This window comes from Dysidea avara, chromosome 12 (assembly GCF_963678975.1).
Source record: "Dysidea avara chromosome 12, odDysAvar1.4, whole genome shotgun sequence".
NCBI lineage: Eukaryota > Metazoa > Porifera > Demospongiae > Dictyoceratida > Dysideidae > Dysidea > Dysidea avara.
This window is the reverse complement of record NC_089283.1, coordinates 18,152,361-18,165,093: the sequence shown is the minus strand read 5'-3', so window position 1 is coordinate 18,165,093 and position 12,733 is coordinate 18,152,361. Positions and strand designations below refer to the sequence as shown.

The 12,733-nt window shown below is 36.0% G+C and overlaps 1 protein-coding gene across 1 annotated transcript; it reads right to left on the bottom strand.

Annotated features, from left to right (window-relative positions):
• Positions 1 to 2,011: 2,011 nt before the first annotated feature.
• Positions 2,012 to 3,809, bottom strand: LOC136240727 (von Willebrand factor C and EGF domain-containing protein-like). Its single transcript, XM_066031766.1, has 8 exons — positions 3,567 to 3,809; positions 3,300 to 3,397; positions 3,144 to 3,252; positions 3,014 to 3,037; positions 2,834 to 2,934; positions 2,669 to 2,774; positions 2,312 to 2,611; positions 2,012 to 2,259 (listed from the first exon to the last, which is right to left on the bottom strand). The coding sequence occupies exons 1-8, from the start codon at positions 3,778 to 3,780 to the stop codon at positions 2,120 to 2,122; spliced, it is 1,092 nt and encodes a 363-aa protein (XP_065887838.1). The 5' UTR covers positions 3,781 to 3,809; the 3' UTR covers positions 2,012 to 2,119.
• Positions 3,810 to 12,733: the final 8,924 nt, after the last annotated feature.

The following is a 12,733-nucleotide window of genomic DNA, read 5'->3' as shown; positions in this document are numbered from 1 at the left end:
ACAAAGTTTAGAGTTTTGGAACCCTACACAATGAAGGATGCATCTATGACAAGTGTATAAGATGAGATCTTCCATGTGTGCAATTGGGTGTGTCCTGAAATTTATCTGCATTACTGATCATAAATATCCAGTGCACTGCTGGACAAGACTTACACACACATATGGACAGATGTATACAGTGAACTGTTTTTGACAATAGAAAGACTCATAAAGTATTTAATTCCTGTATTTGGTATTTCACATATGGTTTATGTACCAAGTGTTGTTGAGACAACTGGAGCATGTCTTTGGCTATCAATACATCAATGAAACTTGATATGTACCTAATGTTTATAATAAGTAAAGATGAATAAAGTAGCTTAGCTTGTTGTTGTTTTCGAAGTTGTGCATAGTATTTAGAGAATTTGTTATAGAATTTCTGTTTGTTAACGTACTTGTTTTCGCTTTCCAAATTACATGAATGGCTGAAATTTTCTGCACATGCAGGGGTAACCATGTATGTATATACACAAAAAGTATGAGAAAAAAGGAATGATGGCTATGATTGAAGAAGGCTTTGTAGTATACCAAAGGTAGTATGTTAACATTAATGATATGGTCAAAAGTATTTATCATTAGTTATCATTTCCCGAAGGAAAGTGTCACATCCTTTAAAGAAATCCATATTATTTTGCCACACTGTAGACACTAATTTCTTGTAGAAATGGATCACTAAAGCTATGTAGTTACAATGGGGATTGAGATGGTCTTGTTGTTGTTGGTATTGGGGTGACCCCTGATTGTAAGATAGGTATATATATGCATACATCCACAGATGCAATGTGGGTCTTCACAAAAAGAATAGCAATGGCCGTCCAATTCAATAGCTATACTGTACTTTAATATTTTACAACCAAGAAGCAATAAAAAAGTTTTAATATTATGTATCAGTACACACAATACTCAACATGTACAAGCATTGAGTAGTTGAGGATAGAGCCTTAACTGGAATACTGTCAGACTAACAACAACTCAGTTTATATTTACAAATGTAACTATTGGAAACCAAACAATATAATAGAAGTAAGAGCATATGCATGTAGTTACTACATTAGATTGAGGACTCATTGTCAGAAGAGCAGTTTTAATTAACAGTATCATAATGTACAGTAGTAATAAGGTACGTAATAAAATCATATGCCTTGTAAGATTTTCTACATTTTATTGCACAACATTACAAAACTGGATGAATAAATTTATCACATACACGCAATATTGAATTGTGATAATTGAGTGTGCCATTCTACCAAAGTTCAGGGATAATGTAATGTAGTTCATGCTACCTACAGTATTTTGAACTCTTGATGCTACAATAAATAAGTTCAGAGAAAGAGGTCTGAGCAGGTGGAGTTAGTATAAACTCATATGAAACCAGATCAGGTGGTTATCAGGATCAAACCTCATTTACCTGCTATATTTAGATCTGATAAGAAATAACCTCCACAGTCAGGGACTAGATTTTTTCATAATAGCTACAGCACTGAATTAAGATATGTAGCTACTTATGTACTTCCTAAATGATACTTTCTTGGGACAGGGAACTGTACTCTCTACGTATATCATACATCATGCACAGCAGTTACATATGGATAAAAGATATACAATCTTTTCTTGTAGGAGTTTTCAGGTTTACTGTGTAATAGTCTTTTTGTAATTGGTCAGCTGTATATTATGTTCATCTTGTCTGTTAACTTTGTAGTTATTGAACAGTACCTGATTTTCTCAAGTGGCATTGTATCTTAAGTGGAGCTAGGCAAGCTGTCAAAGTATTTTTTGTACAGCAAAAGCAAAACACTTGTCAATTTATGGCTATAAGGCACAAAAGTCTCATGACAGTGGTTGTATTCAATTACATACATTCAATGATTCTCATGTGTACATGACATCGTTACTAGCAAAATTGATTTGATGTGAGACACATCTTGTGTGTAATTACCTCTCACAGTTTACATTCCTGTTACTGGTATATCTCTTAGATTTCATTGTAGTTAAAGAAATTTGTATTGCATGTAACACTAATATAATACATAACTAAATAAATTCACAATGTAAAAATACAGTACTAAGAAATGTTTCTCAGTTAACAATCGTCACTTGAGTCATCTGAGTCACTTGGCTGTAGTAGCATTATCACTCTTGAAGAACAGAGATACTTACAGTAGTTCAAACTGTATTTCTCTTCTATTGTATTGAACCAATCACTAACAGTTTGTACCAATTCTAAATGTACACAATATATGAATTAAATACACAGTGACAATGATATATGTACCTTTGCTCGTGTTACCAATGTATCTGAAACGTACACCAACGTACGTTTCTGCAAATGTTTTACTTGTGTATGACTCATACTGTACCTCCACTGTATCATTTGACCACACATACACATCCACGCTGGCAATATGTATTGACTCAATGGCAATCTGGTCAATGCGTTCATCAATTGTCTCATATACTGTATAGGCATGGGTGACTACCGAGCAAGGTTTAGTAGTTAATGTTGTTGGTTGCAAAATTGGTGGTGTATATGTGCCATTGCTAACATTGGTACCATCTGTCATTTCAGTAAATGCTATTTAAAATTTTTTTAAAAACAGAAATGATACGTAGGATTTTCACTATAGCTTACTTCTTTTGCATTTTGGACAACAAATGGTAGTTTCTTCTACTGGATCATCAGTTGTGCATTCTCTTACTGGAGGACATGACAGTTTCTCACAAGCTATGCTACCATTCTATAGAAATTAAAAATGAATTCTGAATATACGTACATAGTTGAATACAAATTTTATACCTTGCAGGTGCAGTTGGAACAGTTTAGAACACCAAACTTGGGAAAGTAAGGATTCCATACATCACCATCTTGGTAGGTGATTCCATTTTGTTCACATGTTGCTACAAAACAATATAAGTAGTTAGATGTGCTAATCACAGACCCGCTAAATTATAAATGGTGATTATAAATATCATGTACCTGGTTTGGGGATGACACTGGTTTCTGTAAAGAAACAAACACAAAAAGACTTTAATCTTCACATTAACCATGGACTTAATTAATGCAACACATTATGTGTAATTGTACGGTACATGGTGTATAGGCTTACCATCTGGACATCTTGGACAGCATTCCTCTTCCTCTACTACAATCCGATCAAGGTTGCACTTTAGTTGAGGACAGGCTTGAAATATTCTGCTGCAAACTACTTCTCCAAGCTAAAGTTATACTGTAAAGATTAAACATTAATTTGGCAGTCTCTTACACAACAATGGCAAACTTCACATGGATCAGAACTATTGGAAGGAACCATCGACAATTCTTCATATGTTTCACCATCAACCAAACACCCAAGAGTATTCCCTGTTGGTAGACACCAATGAACATGCATGACCATAAGTAATTGGGGTATGTGGTAGGTATTTCCTTGTCAACATAGCTGTGAATATTACTCAATACTAGAACGTATTATATCCCTTCAGGAAATACAATTGTATACCTTTTAAGGGACTAACTTTTAAAATTATTTTACCTGTTGTGTCGCAGCTCCAGCAACAATCCCCTTCTTTAAGTATAGTCTTTGAACACCTCAACTTAGGGCATGGGACATTTCTGCACTTTGCCTGGATTTCTGTTGTGTCATTTTCAAATGGTATCAGGATGTCTTCAACTGGTTGCAGGATAGGAGATGTAGTAGTCATTGACAGTAGTTGAATGAAGAGAATAGCACACAGTGAGGTCCACATTGTTTCAGTTGATCAGTTCACTTCAACTATATGGGCAGTTGCAATGAGGCTGTTTCCAAGTGGTCCTCTTTTTATACTGATAAAAGTGATGTCACTCATTTCTGCAATGCAATGAATAGTAAATGTATCCCACATCATAACAATAGTTGTATATTCATTACTGCTAGCTTCCCACACACATGTACCCCTGTACATTCTGGTAGCACCAGCTAGCTTGTGGGTTTATATCGCAGGTGTTGTTATCATGTTGTTTCCATGTATGCCTAAGGTAGTCATGTTGTTTCCGTGTGGTCTTGTCTCTCTGGTGTAGTGTATCTATCTATTCTGTGTTACACAAATCTCTATTTGTGTAAAAATTGATTACATAGCTAGTCACAGTGCTGCTACCCAGAATCTTAAAATAAAATGAAATTGCTTTAGTATATTCACTAGCTACAAATAGAATGACATAAAATATCTGGCTTAGACAAGTGGTCTTGTTTATAAGCTGACTCGGATGGTCTTATTGTTCACTGTGTAGAAATAGCACAGTTATTATTGCTGCATGGTGTTAAGAAGTCACAGATTTTGTAAAGAAGTCTCACAGATTACTTGTTCACATGTGTGGCTATGTTAATGGCACATGCATTGGGTACGGGTGGTAAGACCAGAAGGTTACATTATCCATACATGGCATACTCTGCAATAGCTAACTGTTATTCACATAGTTATAGGCATTTTGCTTGTGTAATTACTGATTCTTGACGTACCAAGATTTTTGGGGAACAGAAGCAGTAATTGCTCTTTATAGAGGCCCAAAAATGAGCTAGAATACTGTAGGGTACATATTCATTATTATTCAAGCGATGACAGCTATTATAAACCTTTTGAAACAGCTTTACAAACATCACTTATGCTTTATTTTTCAGTGCAAGCAATTTTCTCTTTATCTTGTACCACATAGAGTATATAAAATAGCTATTACCCTTACAAAGCAAATGTGACTGAATTGGTGAAAAGGATCCAGTATTCCTGCACACAAAACCTTTTTTGCTGAAAATGGCATTGAAGTTTAGCCACAAGCTACAATATAAGGTGTCAAGAATTTGGTTTGCATATTGAAACAAAGCAGTTATGGTCTTAGAAATAAATGTGTAAGGATAACGTTGGGTCCTTTTGTAAATTCAATCATAAGTGATAAAATTTTGGTGCACATTATCAAGTTTCTCATATATATTCATGCTAGCTATAAAGTACCACCCATCGTATTAATGTAGTATATACCAATTCAAATACAACACACGTAATCATTGTAGCACAGTCATTGAATAACCAACTATTGAAATTATTATACAGTGATCTCCAGCAATTACCGAAAGCCAAATACACAAGTAGCTATGCTATATAGAATACACAGGGTATAGGTGCATTTATAGCACCTGAATTTACCTTGCACAGTATTTTTTATTAATAAACTTTATCTACATATTATAGTTTTATAGGAAGAGTAGAATTAACACTATAAGACTACTCATACATTAACATCAGCTACACAGTCATCGTATACTGTTGGCTATATTAAAGCTACATATACACACACACTTGTGTATACTTGAGAAAGCAGCAAAAAGAATAGTGAAATAGAAACCTTAGCCAGCTCAGTTGTGGTTGATATTATATCATTATAACATCCTCTTTGAGTGTTTGTGTAGCATTTTGTGTGAGCAGTTCAAAGGAAGCTGCTATAGTCTACGTACAGCATTTCTGTAACGATGGACAGGTATTGTTTTGATGTACGTATGCATGGACACCATGATGCAATGGACATGAGGATATTGGAAGCAAATTAAATACCAAGCAATTGGCAGTAGTTTATCATAGCTGCCAGCATCACCGTTTCTCACCTCACAGTAGATAGAGACCACAAAACAGCCTAGTAGCTAGAACAAATCATTGGTATAGTTATGGCAAACGAGAAATCAACCTAAGGAAGTCTGTATGGTAGTTTTCCAAGACTAAATACTAACAGTCTTACCTAGTGATAAATCTTAAAAGCAGACCCACCAGTGTGTAATAAAGCTGCTAGTGTAATGATGCTGTATATGTACAATTACATATATAGACATTATCCTTAATCCAAGTACTACTATTAATATTCATAAAATGTGTGTACCACCAGTGTTGACAGAGGGTTTTGTTGTAGAATTTTAGTTCCTTCATTGCTCCAGACTTGGGCCTGGAAAACTTCAGTTATGAAGTATATGTGTACTTGAGAAGTACCACCCCCAATCCTGCCCACCCAATCAGTATATCTAGAGGTGTGCTCATTGATACTTATGACTTGGGAATAACCCTTACAAAGTACTAGTATGGTACACACCATTTTCTAATAACTAATTCAGGAAGAGCAGTATCAGTAGTTACATGTGTCTTAAGTATTAAGTATTATTATTATTATCATTTATAGATAGGGGTAATTCCATACCAAATCAGCAAAAAAAATCCAGACCCCTTTTTATTTTCATGAAATTTAGCACAAATATGGACCCTATCAAGAAACTTTCTCACACCAAGGTTTGGCTCATTTCATTGGTCTCCCTTTAGGTTCTGAGTTTCTGCTGAAAATTTCATTTTGCTTATACTTCTTCAATAAAATTCCACAACTTTGCTTGCGATTGACATAGACATTTCTGGTTTAGATTTTTGAAATGTTTATTAAATTTTCTTTCAGGTGCATGATATATAACGTTTAATAATTGCTCAAAGGAAAAGGTCAAACCACAAGAATGCAGCTTTTTCCTTTGATCTTTTAAAATATATATTCTTTAATAATTTTTTGGTTTATATGTTGCTCTAATATCCATCATTCACTACTGTGAGTTTAAAGTTGGGACCAATAGTAGATCATGAGTTATATATAAGTGTTTATATGTAGCCTTTTAATCACTACTATTTGTATGGTACAAATATGTGTATAATAATAATTGTCAATACCTATTGTAAGTAACCTTATATAATACTATATATTTCACAAAACATTTTATGCAGATAATGTTGTTAGGGCTTATATAGACAAACCATACTAGCTAAGCTAACAGAGCCACTTTTAAAGCTAAGAAAATTAGTGACAATAATAAGGCTGCCTATAATAAAGGAATCACTGATTACAAATCAAGACACATGGTAGTGTGTTGTGTAGCCCAAGAAGCCCGGCGGCGCACCACACCGTGAGTATATTAACAGGGAGAAAGTAAACGTGATTTTCACACCTTTGTACTTCCATGATCCCTTATCCGATTAAAACCAAATTTGTATATATATTTATGATTGTAAACTCACAAATTTGAGTATAAAAACAATGTCTTTAGATTATTAATTACTATTTTTCATTGAATGTTTCAGTGTTGATTGAAGAACACTATCAAAATCATTTAGGGAACAAATATCATTGATTGGTAGTTGATTCCATAGGGTAATTGATCTTGGGTAAAAACTAAATTTGTGTGCATCAACAGTAGCAGATGGTTTGATGAACTTATCCTAGTTTCCTCATAAACATCTTGTAGAATGTACAATATAACTGGGGATAGGAAGCTCTACTAGGTGATTGACAATCTGTAGAACATCAAGAGACGAAGCCTTGTATGGTGGTACACTATGGATTTTAACTTTAATGAATTTAGGATATGTGATATACTACTTAATCTGCGGTAATCTGACACAATAAAATGAGTGGCACGTTTCTGAACAGCTTCTAGTTTATTGATGTAGTATTGTGTGTGTGGGGACCAAACTGTCGCAGCATAGTTTAAAATTGGTAGAACAAATAATAATATTATTGTCTTGTAGGCATCTACCTTAACTCTTTGGTGACAGTGTTTCAGATTTCTTCGTAAGAATGCTAAAGTGTTATTAGCTTTTTGGCAAACAGTGTCCACATGATGGTTGAATGTAAGCTTGCTGTCAAAATTGATACCCAAGTATTTAGCATTTGCAACAGGATTCAGTTTTTTGCCATGGAGGGTGTATTCCGTAATGTAAGGATTATGTTTTAATGTGATTGTTAATATCATGCATTTCTCTACATTGAATTTCATCCCCCAGGTCTCTTCCTATATTTCCGGTTTTCTCAAGTCTTCTTGAAGTATTTTAGCATCATCTGGTCTATCAATCTTTCTGTACAAAATACAGTCATCAGCAAATAAACGACAGGAAGATGATAAATTGGTAGTGATGTCATTGATATATGCTAAAAATAATAGTGGGCCCAACACACTTCCTTGAGGTATGCCACTAGTTACATTTATAGGTTTAGAGGTGGCACCACCACATACCACACGCTGAGTACGGCTGTCCAAAAAGTCAGTAATCCAGTTCAAGATGTTACCACTTACACCATAATGTTGAAGCTTTGTGAGCAGTAAGTGATGCTGAACTCGGTCAAAAGCCTTGCTAAAATCTAGTAATACAGCATCAGTTTGGCCTTTGTTGTTTAAGCTAGAAGCAAAATCATGAGATGTTTTCATTAATTGTAGTTCAGCTGAATAATTCTTACGAAATCCAAATTGGGATTCAGAGAGTACCAGTGCACTGTATTCAGAGAAGTGAGACATGATGTTTGTATGTACAATATGTTCCAGAACTTTACAGCATATACACGTAAGTGATATTGGTCAATAATTTGAGCGGTTGGATCTATCACCTTTTAAATAAGGGTGTCACGATAGCCTGTTTCCAAATTTGTGGGATGACACCTTGATAAAGGGAAGCAGAGAATATCAGCTTCAAGCTACATAGGCGGCGGAAGAGGGGGTGCTGGGGTACTCCAGCACCCCCAACTTAAAGCTGTATTGCGCAATAGTCGTCACGTGAACTCCTACAAGATTTCCAGAAACTGGTCAATCACGATCGAGATACTCTAATAGAGCAGTCACCCCAACAGAGCAGTCACCCCAATAGAGCAGTCACCTAATACAACAGTCAATCATGTATTAAAATAGATAGCATTTCATTGACAGCTAAATCCACCAAAAATGCCCCCAAATTGAATCTCCTGATACCTAATTTTCAAAATTTTCCTGGGGGGGGAGCATGCCCCAGACCCCCCTAGAATTAGCATGCTTCGCACACTTACTACTACCAACATAAATTTTGGGCACCCCCAACTCTAGCACCCTTCCGCCTCCTATGAACTAGGAGAAATTTCAGCAGCCATGGATTTCAGTAATCTATATCCCATCCAAAAACAGCTTATAGCTGTAAAAAAAGTGCGCGTCCAAGTAAAGCAGAGTTAACTGCGACAAAAAGTAATGATATCATAATGCGGCCATGTGCGAGGTGTGCAAGTTGTAAAATTAATATTAGCTAATCAGATAATACAATGTTATTGTTAAAGTGTTAATGAGAACTATGTGATGCTGCTATTTTTAAGTGTGTGAGCATCTTGATAAATGCCACACAAATTTAATTTTCAATAAAGCAATGTGTATAGATTCTCTGATAGCAATAAATAGTTTGAGTTTGGCCACCTTTCCTTTGTTCGTAGCATTGCCGTATACAGGAAAGACGGCCAAACTCAAACTATTTATTGCTATCAGAGAATCTATACACATTGCTTTATTGAGAATTAAATTTGTGTGGCATTTATGAAGATGCTCACACACTTAAAAATAGCAGCATCACATAGTTCTCATTAAGACTTTAACAATAACATTGTATTATCTGATTAGCTAATATTAATTTTACAACTTGCACACCTCGCACATGGCCGCATTATGATATCATTACTTTTTGTCGCAGTTAACTCTGCTTTACTTGGACGCGCACTTTTTTTACAGCTATAAGCTGTTTTTGGATGGGATTTCAATACTTTTTGTTAGAATAAGCAATGCACTGTTGATAACAGTAGGTGAGTTTCCATGGTTTTGACAGAAACCCCAGATTACAGTGACAGAATATTAAAATATAACTGTAATTTTAGTGGCCAGGGCCGCCCACATGGGGGGGGGGGGGGGTAACTGGGGTATTTTTCCCCCTGCCCCAGCCCGAAAGGGGCCCCTTGAATACCTGTTTAAACAAAGATCGATATACTCTAATAGAGCAGTCAGGATCTAGACCCTTCCTTGCCACTGGACCCCTCTTTAACTCTTTTCCCTGGGCTCTCTAATTTCTCTGGACGGCCCTGTTAGTGGCATGCAACTGCAGTCAACTAACACCCATTTTAACTAGTAAACCCTTAATAACACTTTGCCTTTCATCTTGTACTGCATTAAAACGATCAAGATACTCTATTAGAGCAGTCACAAAACAGCTGTAACACAGCAATCAATATTTAGCATAGTTACAAGTTCTGCTTAGCATCGGATTGTATAGTTTAAATTACTAGCTACTTACAGACTTTACAATATAAAATATGGCACTTGTAGAAATGTGACTGTTCTATTAGAGTATCTCGATCTACTTCAAGCATTGACTAATTCAAGCAAAGAAGTTATGCCCCTACCAAGAGATCTTGTGAAATGAAATGAGAATAGTAAAGAAAAGGCAAGTATGTACAGAGACAATAGAAGGGCGCGTAATTATGTCCTGTTGTAAATAAACGCCTTTAAATTTTATATTACTAGCTACTAAATAAGCGCACCAGAATAGGCTTGAGGCTGTTGTCTCCATGGTTGTCTCATTACTTGTCTTTTCGTGTTGAAGGGATTTAGTCACAATTGGTGAGTTTAACTATACATGTATTTGTGTTGTAAAACTTAATTGTAAAAAGGCGATTAGCACATATCATGATAAACATGTATTTGTCACAGTAGAATCTCTCACGATTATTAATACGAGACATTGGACCAGGGTAAAAAATTTACTGCTATATTTAGAGGTTGTAGCGTTTGTATATCTTAGTATCTTAATAAATAGTTCTCCATGATCACTATTCACTAATAGTACAGTGAAAACTGGTCATTATTCAGGCCATAGGGACAAAAATTTTCTGACCTAGCTTTTTAAAGAGGTAGCTGCATTTTGCGGCCTTAAAAAAGGTAAGAAGCATGCTGTTCTAACTGGCTATAGAGATGGATTTAGTGTGTGACAGCGTATGAGACAGTGAGTGCTGGCAGCCAATCTGTTAGAGCACCAAAGGCACTGCTTCAGACTTAGGCAGTTGGCTGTCAGCCCAAAGTGTAAAAGTTTCACTATTGGTCCTTATAAGCTCCTGATGAAGAAAGTGATGAAGTCATTATCCATAGGATATATTTTTTCAGAGTATCCATTTCAGTTCTACAATATAGTAGCCAAGCATAAGATGAACATTCCGGTGGTTTAGTGGTGACCACAACACTGCCTGAGGTAAACTGTGGTGAGATTTGAGACTACTGGAAGCCCTGGAATGCCTTCAACACATGAAATACCAAATATCTAATGCCTGGCTTTCATCCACAGTGGACCTGTCTTGGTGGCCACTTGTACAGAAGGAAAACAGCTGCCACACAGTCTTTCGAGTGAACAGCTAGTTTCCACACCTCTTAATTATTAATTTGTAAAATCTTGAGCAAAATTGTGTGTGCGAGTAAGTGTGATGTTGTGCATCGGCAGTGCCGTTTATATGGTTGCTGCCTAGCATTGACACATCACGAGTATTGAAGTCACAATGTGTTACTGTATCATCCATCTAAATATAATCTCTGAATGTGCCATTTAGTGTAGAGAACAATCTTCCACAAGAAGTGACCTGCAGGTTTCAGTGTATATCGTTAACCTTTAATATTGTTCACCATTGTGATTGTGAACTGTATGTACAGTGAAACCTCACTTAGTGGCCACCTCTTTAATAAGACCACCTCATTATATTGGCCACCTCTAGTAGATCCCAAATATAGCTAAGCAGTACTTTATGACCTCATTAATAAGGCCACCGTGTTATTCAGGCCAAATTTTGTGGTTCCACAGCTGGCCATATTAATGAGGTTTCATTGTGCTTATGTGAATTTTTATTTTTCGTAACTTTTCTTCAGGTTTACTGATGGGCACTATGAAGCATTGTTGACTGGTCCGTACATAATGTGGTGACTTGAAATGCTAAAACAGTACGTAGCATGTCTTGTATGTACATGTAACGTGTTGTAATGTGTCCACACATCCACACATCTTAGAAATAAATATAGTTGTATTCTCTATACTCAGTTCCATTGTGCCACTGGGTCATAAGTGGGTTGAATATGGATCATCTAGGACATTTGAGTCACATTTTGTCCTGGCCAAGTGGATCTCATCCACTGACAGAATATACAGGATCAGATCACGTGTATAAATTACGGTGGAACTTGTTTATTTCCACCTTCACTCAATAAGCAGGTAATAGTGTATAAATTCTCAATTGGAATTGGCTTTTCAAGAGAGGTTGTCTTTCTATACTGGTGGCCATTAAGACAGGTTGTACTGATAGAGTGTACATACTAGAGATGCAACAATATCCTCCACTTAGTGTCGTTTGATAGTGATGCAATGGAGACTATGTATTGTTGCATTTAAATACTATACTATTATATTGCAACTCTAGCACGTATTTATAACAGGAATGTTTGTTAACTGTTTAGACATACTGGAGCGACACCCACTCATCTGGATTCTACAAATGGAGTCATATTAACTTGTCATCGTACCTATTTGTTACTCCCATTGTGCTTGGATGAATATAGCTACATGCCGTCATGTGAGACTTGCTACCATGGCGGGCCACTGGAAAACATTTTCATAGCAGTTATATTACAGTCATTATTGTACAATTCTTACATTATTGTTGTGAAAAGTGTTTGGTATTCATGTGTCCTCTGTATGTTGTAATTACATGTGTGATTTTTGTGTGGGGGTGTTATAATGCAATAATGCATGGTGACAATTGGCTACGTAGCTACATGTGCTAATTACTCGCAGCTTGTATCAACAACTGGTAACCGCAGTTGTACTCTGTGTCATTCTT

Coding starts and splice junctions, on each gene's coding strand:
- LOC136240727 (XM_066031766.1), bottom strand. CDS start 3,780: ATGTGGACCTCACTGTGTGCTATTCTCTTCATTCAACTACTGTCAATG. Junction 3,398..3,566: donor CTGGAGCTGCGACACAACAG/GTAAAATAATTT, acceptor GTCTACCAACAG/GGAATACTCTTGGGTGTTTG. Junction 2,775..2,833: donor GTTCCAACTGCACCTGCAAG/GTATAAAATTTG, acceptor TAATTTCTATAG/AATGGTAGCATAGCTTGTGA.